Genomic DNA, 22,126 nt, shown 5'->3' with positions numbered 1-22,126 from the left:
TGAACGGCCGGATTTTTTGTGCATGACTGAACTGATGGACCACCAGAAGGAAAAGGCGGGACTGTCGAGCATCTGTGTGTGTGTTTGTGTGTGTGTGTGTTTCTACAAAGTTTGGCCACATTATATGAATCCCTTTAAAAGTTAAACATCTTTTTGTTAGAGGTCACTCCCACCGCCTCACCGTCTCTTCCCCAGTCAGCATCAACAGTCATTCAGCTGTTCTCTGGCTCATGATCAGCCTTTACACAAAATCTTGTGCATGTGTGTGAATCCAGCTGGAAGTTATGCACCTTCATGCAACAGGCCATTCCCACTGCCAACACACAGCTTCACACACACAAACTCGAGCTAAAATTCGTTCTTCTGGGGTGAAAACGTTTGGTGCTAATAAAGGGAATTTCATTTAGCTTTTGGTTTCACCGGTGCAGGGAAAGCCTCGTGGATTACCGCGCTTTTCATTTTGCAAAATCAAACTGCACGGCCTCGAAGTTAGCCAGGTGCGTATACACTGTGATTTACTGACTGAGGACGAAGGTGGACCCCGATGTTAGACCTGTCCAGAGCGACTGTTAGGGTCTGCGGCTGAGCTCATCATACGGGGAGCATGTGACGGCTGAGGCACAAATTCATGTTTGCAAAGCTCTGAAACCCCACTTGTGACTGGTGGAGTAAAATAGACCTATATTTGGAGTTATGATGGGTTAGCAGAGTTAAATAAAAGGCTGGTTTATGTGCAGCTCTTTAGTCTTTGAGTGCAGCCCAATAATTATACCTGTATTCTATAAAGTGACTCACACTCTTAAACAGTGTATATAGTTCTTGAGGTCAGAGAAAGCATGCGAGTCACATGACAGTCACCAGTTGCACGTGGTGATGGTGGTTTTTATCAACGGGTTTCAATGCCGCATTGATTACTGCCTGCAGACTGAGGGCTATTTAAGGGAGCCTGAAAGAAAGAGTGGCTGCCATGAAATGAATTCCCCTCGGTTAGGAAATCCCTCAACATTTGTGGGGCGAACAACAACACACTCGCTCACAAATCTCTCAACAATGCCCACTGTCAAGTCATGCACCACTGATGTGAAGAGGGAATAAACTGAAATGTGAATGAAATATGGTAAAACACATACTATATACATTATTCCAGGGCAAACTGATGAGGGGTTGATGGGTGATGGCAGTCCTTTCCAAACACATTTCACTTTTTTGTCCAGAAAATATCTGGGAGCACAACAACCAGCCTACCTGCTTCTGTTTAAAGCAAAAACCTTTCATGTTTCATGTTGCACATTTAAATGCATCACCTGTTTCACCGGTTTCAAATCAACACTGCACTCGTATGTTCACTCACTGGATTTATCTGTAGTGTCGTCATACTCCACCAGGAAGGAGTAACCGTTGTTCCAGATTTGTTGGCAGGTGTGCGGGTCGTACTCGGCGGTCAGAGGCTTCAGCGCCGGGTCAAACACGCTCTTCCTCACCACGATGTCGATGGGAGACTGGCGGTCGCCTCCCGGCACTGCGAGGGGTCCCTGCCACATGGGATGCACTGGAGAGGAGAGAGCGGAAAAAGAGAAATTTAAGAGAGAAGAGACTGGTGTGTCTTTAATATTTAAATAACCTAACAACAGCTGACTAAACGCAGAAGTGCAACTCAGTCCCAGTCAGAGCTGCCCATACGAGTCACACAGAGGAGAGAACAATTGCTGACACTTACTTTTCATGTTGTACTCTGCTGCTTCCTGCATTTTTAGGTTCAAACAGTCCATATTGGAAAAACAAACAAAAAACAACAACAAAAAAGGAATAATGACACCTCTCGATAAACTAGATGATCCAAAAATGACACAGTTACAGTGCTAGTGATATCCCAGACATGCACGCAGCCTCGTCCTCCTCCTTTGAGCCTGTTAGGGGGAAATGTAAAAGTAAAGGAGCAAGTGAGCAATAATACTTCCTTCTAGCCCTCTTTTTTCCAAAAAGGAAATTACAAAATACAAGAGACGTGGGTTGGCTGTACAGAAAGTGACACGCGGAATGTCCTGGCACGCCCCCAGGTCCCCTCCACAGCAGGAGCAGCCCGAGCAGGACCTGCGCCTGGTCAAACAGCCAACCCGGGCCAGTGGCTGTCAATTGAGTGGCCCTCTAATTACCAAAACCTCTGCCCTCCTTTCTTTCCTGCTTCAGATTTCCTCTTGCTTGCTCCTTGTCCACTCCCCCCATAAGTCCATCCAACAAGCAAAAACATGTAGCTCCCAACACTTTTACAATCCTGCCATTAAATTAAAAAAAGAAAACAATTAAAAATAAAAATAAAAAGGTCAATTTACAGCATTGTTTTCCTCTTGTTTGTCCAACACAAGCCTTTCCTCTCTGTATTTACAGAAGGAAAAAAAAAAAACTATTTAGTCACTGGTTTTCCAGAGTCTTTAAGTTTAAAGTCGTCGTGTCAAGAGAACAAAAGCATCACAGTCGACTCCATTGTCTCGTTATCTGTTCATCCACCACGGGGATGAAGGCTTGTGCTGAGCGCTAAGCCAAACAGGTCTGACTGGGACTTGACCTTCATTTTCATCGGATTTCACCGACTCCTCCAAAGGGAGTTGGCCGCCTGGCTTCATGTTATTGGACAGACACACAATAAGCCTCCTAAGCCGTTCATACTCATACGTTTCACTGAGTAAGTGTCAACAGTGAAGCGGTAATAATTTGCCGTGTCACTGTCAATGTGTGACTTCAGTTCCTTCAGGAGTCACATGGCTGAACCAGACAGTGACAGGCCAACGTGAGGAAACAGACACACGGCGCATTAGAAAATGGATTAATTCAAGTGGGATTGGCATGACTGTCCAATGGTTTTCAAAGTTGGATCCAGGGACACCTAGGGGTCCTTGAGGGGCTTCCACAGGGTCCTTGGCAAAATAAGATGTATTAATGGGGCGGGGGTGGTCTGTGGCTTAATGAAAGTTAATTTGGGGGTCCGGAACATTAAAAAAAAAAAAAAAAAAAAAAAACTGCAATAACTGATAGGTCACAGGTTTGATTCGTGCAACAGCAAGTCGTCCTGCTTCACTGTCCTTGAGCAAGATACCAAATCCTTCCCAGGTAAAGCCTGAAAAGTTAAAGCAAAACTGAACTGTATGTCACAGTGTTGGGTTGTACAGCTGCCGTTATGGAAGTCCACATGTGGGGAAATATCCTGTTAACTCTGTATTCCCCTCAGCTGCTAACCCACAACACTTTTTGTGTCTCTCTGTTCAGCAAAGCAGCTCTCAAAATAAGACCTTTAGCGCATGAATGAATGTAAATGAAACAGATCATGCCAATATAAAAAAAAAAAAAAAACAAGTCCCAGAAGCCCAATTATTTGTTTAAGTAGTCTCAGGTTGCAAGATTAAATGAGAAAGTTTCCTGCAGACACTACCGGCCGGATCTCCAGTCCCAACAGGAAAATAACAAGAGAATTTTCTCAAAAATGGGTACTGAAAAAAAAATGGGCATAATCCACTTTGTTCATGATCATTTATGTACTAAAAGTGTTATTTTGGGAGCTTTTTCACCACGCTATGGAAGTGACTGGAGATAGAAATACAGTATTATGAATTAGCAGCCCAGAAATTTTTGTTTATTGTTTCTATCACTGTTATCGTTCACAGAATTATCAAAATTTTGTCATGCAGTTAAGTTCAAGTTCAGTTTTATGTTTACTTAGAGGCCAATATCACTGTTTACACGCTCAAAGGACTCCACACGCATGCCCACATGCTTATTTTGCACAGACAATGTCTTTGTCATATTTACAATAAACATACTATATTGTGATATATACCGTGATCAAAGTATGAAATGATCCTAACGGAAAAAGCCTGCCTGCTTCCTGGAAAGGCACGAATGCATCCCTTTCCTGTTAGTCAGGTGTTTTTGCCCAAGATGTGATGGAATCAGCAAAGTTTGAATGGAAAGAACAGTAACAGGTACACGGTGCCAAACAGGCTGGCCAACAGGCTGGCCAACAGGCAGGCAGACAAACATGAAATCTCTTATTTTCCAGAGGACCACTTTAAAGCAAAACCAGAGGCCCTTTTCACGAAGCCTCGGCTCGGCGGCTCCAGGACAACAGGCTTGTTAAAGTTAAATATGAGCTCTATTTATTGTCCTGGTTAAACATAAAAGCTCTAAACTGTTTCACTAAACTGTTTCTCCACCTCTCACGGTACTTTCCATGCTGACTGGCTGGCACAGGATGCACAGGATGAACCAGACTAGGTGTGTGTTATGGGGTGTGGTGGGACGTTTTTGTGAGTCATTGGGCAAGTTTAGGTGTCTCTTTGAGGGCAATGAACCATGCCATTGGTTTCAAAGATTAGAATTCAAAGGGGAATAAAGCTCCTCCAAAAGCATGCAATCTGCTCACCGTAACTGCAGACATTTTGCATCTCTGCACTATGAAGGACAAAAATCAAACTGCACTTACTCGCCTATTAAATTTGCTATCCTGGTGATTATCACTCATTAACTCAATAAACTGATCTGTGAATCAACAGATTAAACCATTTTCATCATCAATGAATTGTTCTGATTGTGTATGACATTAAAATGCCAAAGATTTGCTAACTGGGCCTTTCCCCAAGGTCAGATGCTTAGATTAGCTTGCTTTTATCCTTTCATATCATTAAAAAGATTAATACTTTGGGTTTTTTGGGTGAGGTGGGGGGTGCTGATCAGATAAGGGAGGCATTTTGATCACATCACTTTGAGCTGTGCTGCTGTCCCGTGGTCATTTGTCATCATTTTGGACACGACACTAACTGAATAACTGAAAATATAACCAACAAGTATAAAGTGATGAAGACAGAAATCTGAGAATACACACATGAATGAAACTAAACTGAGGCTCTCTGATTGTATAGAGACGCATCTCCACATGTACAGGGCTGCTATACAGGTCAAAGGGCCTGAGCTCCACAATATCAACACTGGACATCTGGCAGCTGCCGTGAAAACCAGGAGCCGGAAGTCAGCGGCAAACACTGCACGGCTCGTCAGGAGACATCTGACCCGGATCCGGTGGCGAGCAGAGTCCGGTCCGGCCTTTCCGCCGCCCCTCCGGTGCGTTTTGAGATGAAAACAAAGTGAGCCTTTACTGATGGCGTGCGACTGACAATGACAGGTTTTACAGCCACATGAAAGCCTGGACACACACACACACACACACACACACACACACACACACACACACACACACACACACACACACACACACACACACACAGATACAGACGCACAGCCGCCCACATGTGTCATTTGAAGCCGTGTGGCCATAAATGCGGATAAAAGGCAGCATGCGGTGATTATTGCGGGAGTCGCTGCGGTGCGGCACTTACTCTGCGACAGCACATATCTGCTGGAGCAGGCGGTGAGGTTGCATCTCCTGGCGGGGACGAGCCGATGGCCCCGGGCTTGTCTGGCGAGCTGTCGGTGCAGCTGGGCGGCCAGGGGTCGCACTATCGACGGTAAAGTCACCATGTTGGTGTCGGTGGTGTTGTCGGCTCCGCGGAGGTGTTCAGGAGGCCGCTTCCTGCTCCGGCGTCGCGCTGTGAACTAGCTCCCCAAACAAAACAAACCGGGTGACTTCTCCTCCTCTCCTCCTCCTCCTCTCTCCTCCTCTCCTCCTCCCTTCTGGCTGCAGGCGGGGAGGAGAGCAGCTCCTCACCCCGCAAACATTCAGACTGAGAGCAGGAAGCAGCCGAACCTGCCCGGCGGCTCCAGCGGCGGTTCAACCCGAGACGCGGACGTGTTTGTCTAAACGCTCCATGAGATAAGAGACCCGCTGCGAGGAAAATGTGTTTGCTCTGCAGGACGCGGGCACGAGGACGCTGTGTGTGTACGTGTGTGTTGGTGGGGTGTCGAAACCGGACCGACCAATCAGCGAGCTCCTGTGAGGGGCGTAGGGATGACGTCTTGAAAAGCTGAGCCGCACTTCTGCAACCAAATCAGTATCTTTGAAACTTAAAGCAGTAGTTTCTCAGAAAGTGCGAATAATAATAATAATAAATAATTGTTATTATTTTGTCACAAGTTTCAGCTCCTCAGTATCGCCACAACAGCCTGTAGCAAGGACAGACTGTCACATTTAACCTTCCTGTCACCTTCAAATTTACCTTTTTTTATCAGTTGGGGTCAACAGATAACAGTTTTACCCAGGTTTATGTGTCAGGTACTTTATATTTCTTGTTGACTACCAAAACATCCCCTTCAAATAAAACATTAGCCCAAAACAGCTGAAACAAATGTGTGTGAAATGTTTTTTTTTTTTTGTTTGTTTATGTTTTATACAGTGAAAACATCCTCCGGTCAAACTGACCACAAAGAATCACTGCAAACACATCATCATGTTTGTTTTATGTTCAGCCACTTGTCCCTGTTTAATTAGGAAAGGTCATGAAATGTGAAGAAAAAACAAAAAACAAAAACAAAACAAGGTTAATCATGTATTTAACATGTATATCTATCATGCATTTAGATGTCAAACACTGAATGGGCTCAAATTAACCCCCAATTTCCACTTTTATTTGATAGTTCTTATTTCTATTTATTTGACCTGATGGGATTTTAGGATTGTTTGTTTAAAGATTTTACAATTTATTCATTTTTCTTATTCTTTTCTTGTGTTTCCTGTGTATATTTCCTCATGCAGTATATGGTGTTTTCTTGTTTCATGCCCGCCTGTAAATCCACATGGAGCTGAACTGAGGTCAACTTAGTAAACATGGCTGTATTAACTGCTGAATTCAATAAAATAAAATAGCTCATATTGAGGCATATTGAGGGGGAGGGTTAATGAGTTATTTTTCAGAAAAGCACATGTTGTTACACAGGGATGCGGTTCTAAAAGGGCCACAGGACAGTATTCAAACTCGATTATTTTTATTAAAATATGAAATTACATAGTCACACAATGCCGGATTACTCTTCTCCTCTCGGCTGACTGACTGTTCACTGTGAGAGGGATAATATTTGGTCGTCTTATATTGATCCATGCCTACGGAGAGTCGACATAATTCCTACACAAAATCAAGTACTATGCACTGAGTGAAATTACATGTTCACATTATGTACAAGTACATAAAAACCTATACAATTACAGTAATGTGAGTTAAATGTAGTTACATCCATCACTGGACCTAAACAACAGTCAAGGAGAACATATAAAGGTGTAAGTAGTCTAACTAAAATTTATAAATTTATATATATATATATATATATATATATATATATATATGAAGCAGGTTGATAGTAACGCATTGTGTGTTTGCTTTGTGTGTGTTTATGGTAGGAGGCAGCTTTGCCTCATGTTTATTCTGTTCAAGAATGTCACACTCTGTACAGCTGACCGCACCATGACTGTCAGACTTTAATCCCTGAGCTGAACACACACACACACACACACACACACACACACACACACAAAGTATTTGCTTGAGTCCCCTTAAGGCCATACACAGTGTCAAGGTGATCTGATGAAAGCATGTTCCAGCCAGTGAGGCTTTTTGAAGTTTCAGGTACATCCATACACTATAGATGTTTTTCATATTTTCTGCTGGTGCTATGTAGCATTTTTTGTTATCATGTAAATCACAAACAGAGGCACTGTCTATATCAATAAAGATAACTTTAGGGTCAGTAGTGACAGAGGTTACCATGTCATTTCCCTCAATACCACCCTCAGAGTTGTGTTGGGTAATTCTTCGTTTTCAACATGCAAAAACATCTGGGGCATCCTAGCTGCCCCACATGAAAAGACGGAGAAATAAACAAGGCAGAACAGGAAGCAGCTGTACTTAATGAGTTTATTCTGGCTTCACCGGATTGGTCCAACGGGCTCGTACAGCCTTTCAGCAACAGGTCAGATTACAATGAACATGAAATTATGAAGACTGAGACAGGGGTTATACTGGCGAAGGCAACAGGAGCTGAAATGAACCAAGTACTCAATGCAATCTCCTAAAGGCCTCAGTATAACTCCATCGCAGTGCTCCCAGCACCTTCAGACCATCCAGTCTGACCCCTGTGGTGAGAACTAGAGCGACTGCCTCTGGTCAAAACACTACAGCATCTCCAGTTCTGTTTGAGCCGTCTTTATCAAATCCTGCAAGTCTTTTACTGAACCAGCGCTCCTCCAGACTGCCACATCACCCACAAGCTTCTACAACAGGTTTACATGTCAGTCCAACAAGCCTCTATCACTCCCACTCGTGCCTAACCAGGGCCTTTGAGGGACGCCGTTCAGTAATTTCAACTTCAGTGAAAACCATGTCAGCTGGACTCTGCTGCTCCATGGCTGTGGATGAGTAAGTTTTTATTATTATTATTATTATTTAATTTTGAGTTCTTTTACAGTTGATTTTCAGAAAGCTGGACATCTCACCGTGATGGTGTTGTGGAGGGCATGGTTACATATTTGCAGCCAAAACATGTTAGTCCTAGAAAAGAGGTAGCACACTAACGCCCATGGCACAGTCTGGCCAAACTCCCCATCAGTGGCTCTGTGCTTTACCAACTTCAGTCACAGACAGAAACGGAGTCTGTAGGCTACAGTGAACAACAGCACACAGAAAAGCAGGCACCCTGGCTAGAGTACCACTGGTCGCAGACTTTTAAGGTCTGTTACAGTCCCTTCAAAAACACTGAGATCAATATTAAAACTCAGGAAGAAATTTTGGTTTTTAAATCTTTTTTTTTCTTCTGTAACCTGACAACAAAGCACAGAAAACACCCTGACTTACGTAGCATGAAAAATACAGTACGCTTATAAAAAAAATACAAAAAAACATGTTTTTTTTAAACCATCTCAAGAGAAGCATTTTATAGGGACCTGAAGTGAACAAAAATAACAAAAAAGGGGACTAGCAATTTTTCAAAACTTTTTTTTTGTTGTTTTTTTTTTTACATGTAGAATCTATTTACAGCATTGTGTCAGGAACGGAGCTGAGGGAGTATGAAAGCACAAACACAGAGTAGGAAAAGGGGATAAAGATGAGAAATGGACCAGAACAAATTGTTCTTCATCAGAGAGGGTTTCTTAGCCAACCATCTTGAGTCAAAAGGACAAAAAATATCAGAGTTCTGTGTCTCTCAGGAACCGGGACAGGTGCTAGTCCAGAGCGATGATGTCGTCGTCATCATCGTCAGCGGCGGCTGCGCTCGATTGGTCGGTCCGCGGGCGCTTGGCGGACGCCTCGCCGGTTTCTGCATCCTGGTGCTTCCTCTTGGTGCCGCTGGTCGCCGCAGCAGCAGAGCTGGAGGATGACGCCCCCTCCTCTTCCTCATCGGAGTCCACGATCATGACATCATCTGCCTCTGCCGGAGCTGAAAGATGGCAGGATGGTGAGAGCGGTCATAAACAGAAGGAATCACATCGAGGGAAAAGATATGATCAATTACACTCAAACACCTCATGTAAAAAGGTTCTGGTGACGTGAGGTGACATGACTGTGTGAATTCTGGATTCAAAGGCAAACTGGTCTCAGAAACATGATGCAGAGAGTTCCAGATGTCACTACACAGAATGAAACTCCTGTGTTACAAAATGAAGCAAAATTATCTTAAACAGGGTGTCTACAGGTACATGAGAGTTAAATTTCTTACTTTTCAAGAATTTTTGGAGGCAAATTTAACAGAATTATAGTTTAAATTTTACAGTAACCATAGCCTGGTGAATGAATCCCATGAATCCCACTGATTCAATGGTCTGTGTCTATCAGAGAGGATTTACTGAAGTCAGCACTTGTCTCACCTCTGGACCAAGAACACTGATCAGCATTACACCAAGAACAACCACAGGACGGTGACTGACTGCGTCCTCAGGCGTTGCCGTAACAACAGCAACTTTTAGACCGGCTTGTTGGTCTTTAAATTTATCGATGTAAAATTTCTCGAGAACAGAAGAAATCTTCAAATTTAAGGCTGCGCTAGCATCACAGCCGCTGCCATGTTTGTTTACTCGTCTGAAGCGAAGGCATCATCAGAGCCTGCGTCAACCTACACCCGGCAATGAGAGCAGGTCAAACCTCAAGAATCGTCATGTAATTAAAAAATGTGGACAAGGGGCAATTCACAAGGGCCGGATCCACGTGTTATATATTTGGTCCAGTGCACAGGTCAGTTTTAGGGAGGAACAGAACCACAGACGGGCGAGTACAAGGATTTTCTTGAACTGATTTTTTTTTTCTTTGCCTCCACATAAAACTGTTTCATGCACACATTCTTGTTGCTTATTCCTTATGTAGGTCACATGACCAGCCATCAGTTTTCATTTCTGTGGAAGTGAAGTGGAAAAAATTTAAACTGTAAAGGCTGGTCATGTGACCTATATGTGATTATCACACCGATAATCACATATAGGTCACCGACAGTAAAGTTACACTCGAGTTATTTCAGCGTGTGCTGGTTCATGTTTGTCTTCACTGAGATGTTCCTGTTCACGAGGAGTTCTGTTCACTGTCAAATTTAACGACGTTACAGCCAAATATTTCTACACATTTTAAGACTTTAAGGACCTGCCAGCCATGTACACGTGTGTATACATAAGAACTGGTTAACTTTACGGGGGAATGCCAGCTCATACTAATCCTGTGTGTGTGTAGCTCTGGATAATATGCGTCATGGAAACGCCACTACAGTGGGAACGGACCCCAACAACAGCAGCCATGAGAGCGACTCAGTCCTCTGCTGACCTTTAGAGGAGGTGGAAGGCTGGGCGGAGTCCTTGTTGCCGTTGGTGATGCTGTTAGTCTCTTCCTGGTTGCTGGGAGGGGGAGGAGCTTTGTCTGGAGCATCACCCACAACCTCAAACTCCACGTCCTTCTCTAGGTCCTCGCTGGAGCACAGACAGGAACACACACCGACAGTATAAAATATGATACCTCAAACTGAGTCAGCACCACACACAACTGCACATTCTCTCGCACATTCCCTTTATGCACACACACACACACACACACACACAGCCTCAGGTACGTACGTGTGCAGGACATTAATGAGGAGTGTGTAGTCTTGGAGGAAGTCATCAGCTTGGAGTCGGCTGCCATTGCGGATGCCAAAGTCAGACAGGAATTTACTGTTGTTAGCTGTGAATAAAGAGACACACAGAATGCAGATTACACACACACACAGTTACCAACATGTCTTTATTACTCATCATGTGAGGACATTCCATTCAAATGTTCCTGTTCCCTAATTTCAGTCCATAAATGCCAAATGGAAAACACAAAATGCTTTCAACCATCAAATGTTCCACTGTAGACCACAACAGAATGGAAGGCTTTTTTTTTTTTTTTTTTTTTAAATAATTCCCAACAGTTTTGAGATGCATTTAGGTTTTTAACAAATGTTGAGTGAACTAAACTGACCCTGTGACTATGCTTCTAAAATTGTCCTTTTATAAAAATGACCAGAATAGAAGGGACTTCCTCATCTTTCCATCACTGTAAGAGACAGACAGCCTCTGTGCTGTATATCAAACTGAATAAAATATTTAAAATAACTCAGAGGACCATCTCTATTGACTATTAACTAATTCAAAATCTACAATAAGGGGAATGGCAGTGAGGTGAAACACTTTCTCTCAGTTCTACCTCTCATGAGTCAAATGCATGTCATTACTGGCGTTACCTAGGCTGCTGTATCCTTGAGCAACCCTTAAATGACCTCTTAACTGCTCGGTATGTGAGCGCCCTCTCCTGTCCAGCTGGAGAATCACTCGACTTCACAACTCCATTTCTCAACCAGCCACCTCTCTCCTGAATGATCCATCTCTTTGTTACTTCCTTGTGGGCTTCACATTTCCTTTAGCCTCATCCTCTCAGTCCCATACTTCTCATCCTCCCGACTCCTTCTCCCCTCTCTTCTACGCTCTCCCTGTTTCTTCCTACCATCTGTCACCTCATCTCTCTCCCTACCGTCTGTCTCTGTCTCCCTCCATCTGTGCCTGTTTCCTCCTCTCATTTCTTCAGTTTCTATCTCTCTCTCAGTGTGTTGACACTACTGTACTGTACTGTACTCTAAGCCCCTTGTACATAAAAATGAATGCTGTTATTGTATTTGTTGAACTGGAAGCCCACCGTCACTGCAATGCAGCCTTACAGAAACAACATGTGCATCCAAATGTTTTTTTTTTCCCCCTGGAGGACATGCAGCAGAGGTGGAGCTTTTTCTGCATAACAGTCGAGACGGTGATGCTATCTTGTGTTTATCTCTCGTGCCTTCTTACCTTCTGTCTCCCCCTCCTCTGAGGAAATGAGGATGGTTCCTTTTCCGTCTTCTATCTGAACATCTGGAGCCACCATGCCAAACCTCTCTTTCAGGATCTGAGGAAGTAGACCAAACATCCAATCAGCACCACCTCAACATGGCAACAGGAAACAAGCAATTCCCTGCATGACACAGGGCCAGTCACAAACAACAACAACTATGCAGCAATGAACCTACTCCCCAGCTTTAACAGTATGTATAGATGTAAAGCATTTGTAGGCCCAGTAAGTATGGATGTACAGTATAGCGTGTATGACCGATCCAGGTATACTCTTTCTCTTAGTCTACACATCAATTTGGTGTTGACATGTAATATAGAGAAAGTCAAGTTACACACTGATGATCTCAGGGTAAAGTTGAAGAGCAAAAATACCCCGATGTGTGAGCCATATTTCATGTCTGTCAAACTTACAGTGTAGGAAACATGACTTGTAAAAATGTCTACTTTTGACGTGTAACTGAAGTCTTTCGTATGGGGTGTTTTTTACTTGAGCTGAAAAATTTCAATAAACAAGCGAATGACACGAATTTCACGTGTGCTTCACATTTGATCTGAACACACAGTCAAGCCTGACAGTGTAATCTTATAAAACACAAGAATGCAGTGAAGTGCTTGAGCAAACAAATGGTGTGAAACTCCACTTGTCATGGGGGAGAGCCGTCTCTGTCTCTTGATGGGGTCCAGATGGCGTATTTACAAACGCACGCACTGCAACGCTACCTTGTCCTGCAGAAAGACGACCATGCTTTTGTGGACGTTGAGTTTGACGGTGACTTCAGGTTTGCTGGCGCAGACGTAGCAGTTGGCACTGGGAGGGTCCAGGACACACGGGACCAGCAGCTTCTTCCTGAGGTTGGGACACTTATTCAGGAAGATCTGGAAATGTGGCCCAAAAACAAAAACAAAACAAAAAGATCAGACATGAAACATACAGTTGGCAATAGATATTGTATGTTTACAAGCACAGAGAATTCTGGTTTGAGCCCAGTTAGGCAAGTAACTTGGTTTTGCGTCAAGGCAAATGTGACTCGGTTAAAGGAATACTTCGGCATTTTGGGCAAAATACCCTTTTTCAGACGTACCCAGACTGAGACAAATAATTCAATACCATTTCCAGCTGTTTTAGTTAATTTGTGCACGATCTACCAATACCTTGAGACTCTGATACGCGATACGCTGTGTAAATAAGACAGTGTCATAGCTGCTGTAAGCTGCTGTGTTTATTTTTTCCACTTTGAAGGAGCTAGGCTAATTACTCCAATAGACTTCAAGTCTTTATGCTAAGCTAAAATGGAATGCTACACACAGGAACCGAACCACTGGATGTACAGAGGTAAAAACAGTATCAAACATCTTGTCTCGGTCTGGGGAAGTCAGAAAAAGGGTATCTTGTTCAAAATGCTTTAAGTATTCCTTTAAGCAAATATTTTTGATTAAGAAAAAAGTGGCTTACACTTTGTTTTGTCTCTAGAAGTGGTGAGACTGCTATGTGTGGCAAAGTGAAATTCTTTAAGGGTGGACTTGAAGCATTCCTTTTAATCCATTACTTTTAATCCACGACTAACATTACTTTTTAAATCCACCACTTTCTCCTTGTAAGGAGAAGAGAGGGCATTGTTTTCTTTTTTAGCATTTGGAGAGAGACAGGAAATGCTGGGGAGAGGGAGGGAGATGACATGCAGCAAATAGCCTGAGGTTGGATTCGAACCCAGGACACTGCAGGACTCAGCCTTGACACATGGTACACGCTCTTAGCCGCTGAGCTACTGGGGCGCCTTGCTTTCTGAACCAGCCTGAACCAGCCAGGATTTAACCAAGCAAAACAATATGTGATGTGAAACCACGAAGAAGGGAGGCCTTCCCTATATTCTTTGAACGAGTTGTCATTGTTGGTGTAATGCTTTTTACATTTTGCAATTTAAAGTGCAAAGAAAGACTTCTTTAACTGTTCTCTCCATAATTTAAGAATTACATAATATCTGACAGTAGGCCTACAGCAGGCCTGGAAAAATCAAACACTGCTGACTTTCAACCCAATTAGGGAAAGGTATCGAATACGGTACAAAAAAAATAGTCAGGTGACCTTTGGCACTCTTCCAGCTCATCATATGGCTCTTCATATGTGACTAGACTAATGACTTCTGGGTAATTAGCAGTGCTTGAACTAACCGAGCGACAGGATTCCAGCTCTCCAGAAAGGATCTTCAGCCCTTCCAGCACAATGAGTCCAGCGATGACAGCATTGGTCGTAGCAATAGCTGGGATGATGTTACCTGCCATGGCTGAACCAGACAAACAAATAAACAAACAAATAAACAAATAAACCAACCATGCTTAAACCCTGTTATGGAAATACAACAAGCAGTGGAGAGTGATTAGGGTTTCCCATGGGAATCTCATTCATTCATTCATTCTTTCATTTCAGGCTGCTTGTCTGAAACAGGGTCGCGGCCCCTGAATGCTGAAGGTCACAGCCTGATGAGGCCAGCAGGACCACATCATCCACAAAGAGCAGGGACGCAATCCTGTGGTCACCAAACTGGACACTCCTCACATCCCAACTGCACCTTGAAATCCTGTCTGTGACGATCACAAACAGAATTGGGGACAAGGAGCAGCCCTGGCAGAGTCCAACACCCACTGAAAACAGGCTTGACTTACTGCCAAGAATGCGGACACAGCTCTCACTGTGATTATACAGGGACCGAGTGGCCTGCAGAAGCGCACCCGCTACTCTGTCCTCCCGCAGCGCCCCCCACAGGACCCCCCGGGGGACACGGTCGTAAGCCTTCTTCAAATCCACAAAGCGCATGTAGACTAGATAGTCAAACTCCCATGTTCCCTCCAGTATCCATGTAGGGGTGAAGAACTATACAACAGCCGGGACAGAATCCCCATCTATTTCCAACATTTCACATGCACCCCACTCCACAGAAGTCTCACTTTACGCCAAAAATCTAGCTGAAATGATGACCGGCATCCCCCACCACACCAGTGAACCTGGATATATTTCTTATCCATGCTGATAATTTACCTCCCACATTCAGGATTTCTTGGTCTTTTGAGGGAAACTTTGTTCTAATTAAGCGTGCAAATCATTTCAATAACAGTATCTTTTCTCACAGACCGTCAGAAATTCATTCTGTCCTAACCCATGGCTCATGGATTTATATAGATTTGTCAAGTACTTTGTGTTACCTTCCTCTGTTCAATTTTTATTTCTATGTACAAATTATGATCTGCTAAAACAAATAAATAAATAAAGACAAACCAATCATGACTCTTACTCAGTGATGCTTATTGGCGGATGAAAGCTCACTACAAGATTATGGAATTTAGAAAGCCAAAAGCCAGTGTAATCTTTCCTTTTGAAAAGGTGTGACACACTACAGCAAACTTACACTTGATATCAAAGCGGCTCTTCATGTTCATGCTGAAGATGTGCATTCGCAGGTTGGCGGCTGCGGTGACAAAGTCCATGGCTGGAGGGTCATCCTGTCAACGAGAGGCCACGGGGAGGATTACACACTAATATTAGCCATTCATAAAAAATCTACGTGTGCTGCAACATTTATCACAGTGTGTCTGCGGGCAAACTTGTGTGCTCAAGCGTGGCGAGTGGCTGGACTGTTGTGCTGTATCAAAAATTTAAGGACAGGAGGTTTCTTATGCAAGAAACCTGAGATGCAAGCTTAAAGGGATAGTGCATACATTTTGTAAATGCTGATATTATTTCACTCACCTCCTGGCTGTTATAATAATAATATATATATATATTTTTTATTTATAGAGAACTTTTCAAGCATAACCTTTCCAGGTTATGTAGGACAGTAGTGGTGCTATCATGCTCTCATTGTTACTGACTGCTGGATGCTGGCTGGTTCAGGTTAATTCATGTCAAATTGTACCCATGGACAAATGAAATGAACAAATGAAGAGTAACACAATAGTAATCAGTTTACATATGCAGTATCTAGGATATCAAACTTTACAACAATGATAAGCAAATAATCTGCACGTAGAGGCTTTAAGCTTGTTAGTGTGTCTCTCACTTTGTCCCAGACCAGCTCAGCTCCATCCCCTTTCTGCTCCAGCTGTGAGCGCAGAGTCTCCACACTGTGCTGGAACAGCTTGCAGTAACCCCAAATGCCCAGAACCTGCTGGTCCTTTAATCCTGAACCTGGAGAGTCCTCCTGAGGGCGGGCTGTGGGACACACACAGGCACAGATACAGTCGCTGTAATGAGACTGCTGCAGATAGCCTGATATGTTGGGAATAACCAATTTACAAGGTTATGATAGATAGAAGGAGGAGGAGAGGGAAGCCATACACTCATAACTCTGATGCAAAAGTATTTACTTTTTACACAGCATCAGAGTTTTGGCACATTGAATAAGGCTTCCTGAAGAAGGAAGCGATTGGGGGGTGGGCGGGCACCTTGTTATTTTAGGATCAACTTGTACATGAGTCCCTGCATTAAAATAGAGTTGAAGCGCTCTTTTTAACCCATACAAACCACTTTGTATCTAATGACCTAATAAGGAAACAGAAAGGCCCTGTTTTTTACTTGGCAAGAATTTAAACAAGCCAAATAATATGTAATAATGTGGAACCAGGAGGTATAAACAAGGGGGACTTTCCCTTTATTCTTTGAGTGAGCCTACACTCGCTGCTTTGACATTGTTAGTGTACTGCTTTTTCCATTTTGGAATATTTAGGCACACAAAGACTACTTTGACTGATCTCTTCTTTATTAAAGAATTCCATCACAGAGTCAACTCCTCGACAAAAATGCCTAACTCTAGTTTACATAGGTCCGGCTTCATCTGCCTTAGTGCCTTGAGTGTGCTTATAAAACATGGCCTCTAAATCACACATTTGCCTCTATTACTGTTATTGTGAAGACCGCAACAGCTACGTTGCACAGCTAACCCTAACCTTCACCAACTGCCCTGACACTACCCATAATAAATCTAACCCTGTGTTGTAAATTCAAAAACAGCCCCTTATAAAAATGAGGACTTGTCTTATAAGTCTACAAGATCCACTGGGAGCCAAAATAAAAACAGATTGGACATTAACATTTAACAGACATACCATGGTTCTCCAGTTGCTGCCAGTCAAGTGGCAGGGGAGCTTTCCTCTTCTTCCACAGCTTGTCCATGGTCAGCAAGTACATGATGTCATCTTTGAAGAGCTGCAGAGGAGAGCCAATCAAAACAAGTTTGTGATGTCAGCGATGATGCGCTGCAGCAGTGCTGCCTGCATCACCATCTTCACGTGCCGTTAGCTGCACGAGGTGAACAGGCACGTCTGTCACGAGCACACACCAACACATATTACATGTGTTTGAATAAGAGCTAAGCTGCATTTCCATGTCATGCGGTTCTAAGAACAATCTGTTAAACCAAATGCTCTACTGAAAACTTTTCTGTTTGAATTGGTGATGAGCTGATCAAACTTCATAAAAATGCTGATAAAACTTGACTCCCAAGAACCGGCTTGGTGTATTTGTCTGGTTGCTACCTTGTTGAAGAGTTTGATGGAGTCATATCCTGTGGAGCGGGCCCACTCCTTGGTGGAGACACGCTTGATGTCCCCGTCCTTTTCTGAGGCCGTGGCACGAGCTGCCGCCTCTTCAGGGTTCCCTGGACAGGACACACAGAGGCTTCCATTACAAATGCTGCCCTTGACAAATACTGCGAAACCAGTACAAAGCTTGCACTTACAGGCAGCCTCTGGATCTGCCGTGTCGGGTGACACCTCCTGGTCTGCATCCTCTTCTCCAAACAGCTGACTGCCACACAAATACAAAACACAGTGACCACGGGAACACAGCCAACTGGCATCCAGTGTTATAAATAGTATATAAATGATATCTACCTGAACTGATACCAGAGTTTTTTATACACTAGACAGATATGACTCTGATAAGGACACAATAAGGCGTGACTGGCCGAGTCAACATCTGGTGTGTGCTATTAGTCTGCTTAAGTCAAAGTTGATCTGATCGAGCCTTACTTGAAGAGGTACTTAGCCCAGACGATACAGTGGATGGGCTCAGACGGCGTGTTTCTGATGGTGCATCCTGGGAAGGTTTTCTGGCTGGGCTTCGGCTGGCACTCATAGCACTCTGTCAGGCCCTAAGGAGGGGAGGAGGGAACGTAGGAGGCAAAGGAGGAAGGAAGGAAAAACAGAAACAGTAGGGGGTGTAGGGGTTTAACAATTGAGCTACCAAGCAAATATATAACATATAGTAAATATACACACAATTGTAATGCGTGAATCAGCTCTGATGCCATCTGAATCTGCACAGGCACACATTAATCATCTACGAGAATTAATTATTTTCTCTAAAACGGAGACCCACAACCACATGGATATTTCACTCCACCTGCAATGTCTCTGACGGCTGTGTTGCTTTTTAAATTATGTTGAACCCTGTGAGCCTTCCAGGTCATTTCTTTATTGTGTGTTATGAGTGTTTTCTTTCAGGATTTACTTTAAAGACTGGAGCAGCTGCTTCCAGTGACTGTAAATGTCTCCATGCGTGCGGTAATGTCTCTGCAGCAAATATCATGGTACATATAAGCAGCAAAACTAAGCACTGTAGTTATAAACTTGACAGGACAGAGAAAACTGTCCAGGGGAAACAGAATTAAACTTTTCGCCAATGACATTTTTTAATTTTTTTTTTAGACAGCGACTGGAGCTCAGGATTTATCTGAGGGAAGGTTGCTTTACTCCAAACAATTTATCTGTATGAACCTGGACTGTGTGTGACCTTTTGGATGTGTAGAAGTGTAGCTGCGGAGGGATAACTCTATGCCTATAGTCGCTGCCCTCTACCTCTCTTACCTAAAAAAATAAAATAAAATAAAATAAAATAAAGCAAAATCAAATCAAATCAGATTAGCAATAGCCTTAAAGGATAGAGAACGGATGCAAGGGAATGTAATGTCAAACTGAGCAGCGTAAGCACGACATGTGTGTTACCTTCTTTATGACAGTGACTTGTCCCAGGTATCCAGCGGTGCCACTCTCTATCAGCGGGATGTCCGCTGCCAGACACATCCTGTTCACGTGGTTACGGGCCGCTAGGGGGACAAAGGTGTTAGATTTTACCTCTGCAGCTGAATGCACTGGACACAAAGTAATGAGTGTAACAGTGAGGTGAGGATACCTCTGTTATCCAGAGCATTCATCACCAGCATGAAGTTTCTGAAGAACTCCACATTGTAGTCAGGGCTGTTGTGAAAAGAATCAGAGCATTATCAACACTAAGAGGAATCAACACTAATTTAGACCTTAATAAAAGTGTTTAAGAGCAAAAGAAAGCAAGAATATTGTTATTCGATGTGTTCTTTATCTTACTTCATGATGCTGTCATGATAGGCTGTGATGTTTGCTGTGGGACAGAATTGCAATGCACTCTCTTTGGCCACCTGCAATACAACAGCGGTATAGAGAAAGGGGCTGAGGCAGGAATGTACCAACAAACAGAAAATAATCTGCCTTCAGCGAGTAGCAAAAATATTATTCTATAAATAGTATCAAAACTGTAAGTAGGACAACAGTTGACAATACAACAACTTTACAACAACAACACAAGTCCCACTCACAAAGGTCGGGTTCCTGGTATTTACATACCTGTGCTTTAGATTTGCCAACATGTTTCTTCTGAAAGAGAAACTGCCGGTTGAGGTTGCTTACGTCAATGGTGTCCAAATCAATCTGGCAAAAAAACAACACAACAGTCAGTTGTAAATAAATAAATGCATATTCGTATCTGAGCTACACTCACACCATCTGACACAGGTGGAGCCGCTGCCTTAAAATAAAAGTGCTGATGACTGGTGCTGATTAAAGCTGTGGCTGGCACACATTAGATGACAACAGGGACAGAGGGAGACCAGCCTACACTGTGCAGGTCTGTAAATCAAAAAGCTGAGAACACACAGCTTGCAGTGGAAAGGGGGTTAAAACACAGCCAAAGAGTGAAAACAGCCCTTACACTAGGGCCATGTCAATACTGCATCAATATTTTGATAAATGATTAGATATCGTCTGGGATTTTAGATATAGTAGTATTGTGATGTGGCAGCAGCACCATCTTTTCTGATTTACAGTAAAGGGATGCAGTTTTCTGAACTTAGCAGTACGTTGTACATGTTCTCTGAATCAGAAATACTTCACTGATCCCCAAGGGAAACTGGGTCAACTGCATCATGTATAAATACGTGCATTAATCCCACTTGTGCATTGATCATAGTCGTAAATCAAAGTATGTGCATTATGTCTAAATAGGTGCATTAGTCCTGCATAATATTACAACAATAAATATAGAAATAAGAAATAGAGCGTATGAAAAAAGTAAACCTATATACACACTATATACAGTATATACAGGGATATTGCACTGTTGAATTGTTGTCGAGACCTACAGGTATAAACTACTGCACAGTTAAATGGTTAAATAGGCAGTTAAAGAGTGCACAGTTATGCAGTCCATTAACTCAGACTATGTGAACCTCAGCAGGAGGCTGTAAAAGTCTGACTGGCCTGTGATTTGTCTCTACCTGCTTGGTCATCATACACACATTACTAATGACTGTTATTCAAAAATCTCACTGAGTGAATTTTGCCAAAGCACTAGAAATCTTCCCTTCAGTACCACCACATCATCAATATGGAGGATAGGATTGGGTTCATATCAGCCAGCCTTACATGGGTTCACAGCGAACTAACTCTGAGATCAATCGTCATCCAGTCCTTGGTATCAGTGCATCCACCTGGACACTGGCTGTTTAAAGCTAAGATACTTTGCATGCAACTTCTGTGGCCAAATCCAGGCAGCAGAGCCTGCAAACAGGTAAATCCCAGCAAGCCGTCTAATTCAAGTCTCAAATGACAACCTCAAGCGCAGCACGACACAAAGTGAGAAAATGACAGGATGAAGCGATTTTCTGAGTGTCTCGGTGCTGGCATGCAGCCTGGCTGACCGGCTGAACGACCAGCTCGCCGTCCTGTCCGCCTCAAGTTGTGTGAGTTAGCCGCGTTTCTGGCGCCTCGCCGCCCGGCTTCAGGCTGCGGGACTCCGCTCCGTTTCTGCCGGGAGGCTTTTCTCATTTCCCTAAAAAAACACTGAGCAGCGAGTCTGCACTCAAGGACAAGAGGTGGACGATAACAGCTCGTATACAGTCCTTCCATATGTTTTACTTCTTAAAAGTGGCACGTCCCAGGAAATAGTCGAAGCCCACTGACTAGATAGCTAAGTGCCCCCCGGTTGCGCTAGCTAGTGTAAAACCTGGAGCCAGCGAGCGGCACAAAGACCTAGCATGTTAGCCCGGCTAGCTAACATACACACACACACACACTTACACACACATACACACATACTGTTACACACCACTTCGATGTTTTTGAAGCCAGTGAGGACGAGGTTCTTCAGCAGCTCACAGCCGATCCCCCCCGCTCCCACCACCAGCACCCGGCAGGAGGACAGAGAGTCGGCCAGCTCTTTTCGGAGTGAACCCACCAGTTGGACCATGTTGATCGGCCGGAGACAGAAGCGGAGTCTGCACAACACCGGGCAGCTAGCGGCTAGCCGAGATGCTAACAAACCAAAAAAGCACTGCAGGGTCCGCTAGTGACGGCGGCTGCCCCTCTGGCGCCACCTGCTGCACCGGCTGCTACACTTTCCCCTCAGAAAAAGTAAAAGCTGTTAGATTTAATTTTTTCGCCAGGAAAAACAACCTAACGGAATCTTAACACTCCCTTTACCCTAATCTAAACTAATAAGCCGAAATAACC

General features: G+C 43.6%; 2 protein-coding genes across 4 annotated transcripts in view; both read right to left on the bottom strand.

Moving 5' to 3' along the window:
* The window catches only part of ca5a (carbonic anhydrase Va), a 31,793-nt gene extending 25,884 nt beyond the window's left edge, over positions 1-5,909 (bottom strand). The window contains exons 1-2 of one of the 3 annotated variants that reach the window (XM_030054498.1): positions 5,385-5,909; positions 1,352-1,549 (exon numbers count right to left, since the gene is read on the bottom strand). In XM_030054498.1, the coding sequence (XP_029910358.1) occupies positions 1,352-1,549; positions 5,385-5,526 (340 nt within the window). In that variant the 5' untranslated portion in view covers positions 5,527-5,909. Of the gene's footprint in view, positions 1-1,351; positions 1,550-1,717; positions 2,814-5,384 lie in introns of those variants that run through there. The other 2 variants (XM_030054497.1, XM_030054499.1) reach the window with 2 other exon arrangements.
* Positions 5,910-7,836: 1,927 nt separating this feature from the next.
* Positions 7,837-21,863, bottom strand: uba2 (ubiquitin-like modifier activating enzyme 2). Its single transcript, XM_030054006.1, has 17 exons — positions 21,723-21,863; positions 19,964-20,047; positions 19,688-19,758; positions 19,497-19,561; positions 19,310-19,410; positions 18,335-18,456; positions 18,043-18,110; positions 17,840-17,961; positions 17,411-17,510; positions 16,366-16,517; positions 15,715-15,808; positions 14,483-14,595; positions 13,034-13,189; positions 12,272-12,368; positions 11,024-11,129; positions 10,737-10,879; positions 7,837-9,369 (listed from the first exon to the last, which is right to left on the bottom strand). The coding sequence occupies exons 1-17, from the start codon at positions 21,861-21,863 to the stop codon at positions 9,155-9,157; spliced, it is 1,950 nt and encodes a 649-aa protein (XP_029909866.1). The 3' UTR covers positions 7,837-9,154.
* Between the last annotated feature and the right edge of the window lie 263 nt (positions 21,864-22,126).

The sequence above is a fragment of the Myripristis murdjan genome, chromosome 6, assembly GCF_902150065.1.
Source record: "Myripristis murdjan chromosome 6, fMyrMur1.1, whole genome shotgun sequence".
In the NCBI taxonomy this organism is placed as follows: Eukaryota; Metazoa; Chordata; class Actinopteri; order Holocentriformes; family Holocentridae; genus Myripristis; species Myripristis murdjan.
Note: the sequence above shows the minus strand (reverse complement) of the source record. Positions and strands in the feature narration are given on the sequence as shown.

Bases quoted from the DNA above. Each gene is read 5' to 3' on its own strand.
- uba2 (XM_030054006.1), bottom strand. From the start codon at position 21,863: ATGGTCCAACTGGTGGGTTCACTCCGAAAAGAGCTGGCCGACTCTCTG. The intron at 20,048-21,722 runs GTGTGTAACAGT...TTTTTTTGCCAG, and splicing joins GCTTCAAAAACATCGAAGTG to ATTGATTTGGACACCATTGA. The intron at 19,759-19,963 runs GTATGTAAATAC...GTTGTATTGCAG, and splicing joins TTGGCAAATCTAAAGCACAG to GTGGCCAAAGAGAGTGCATT.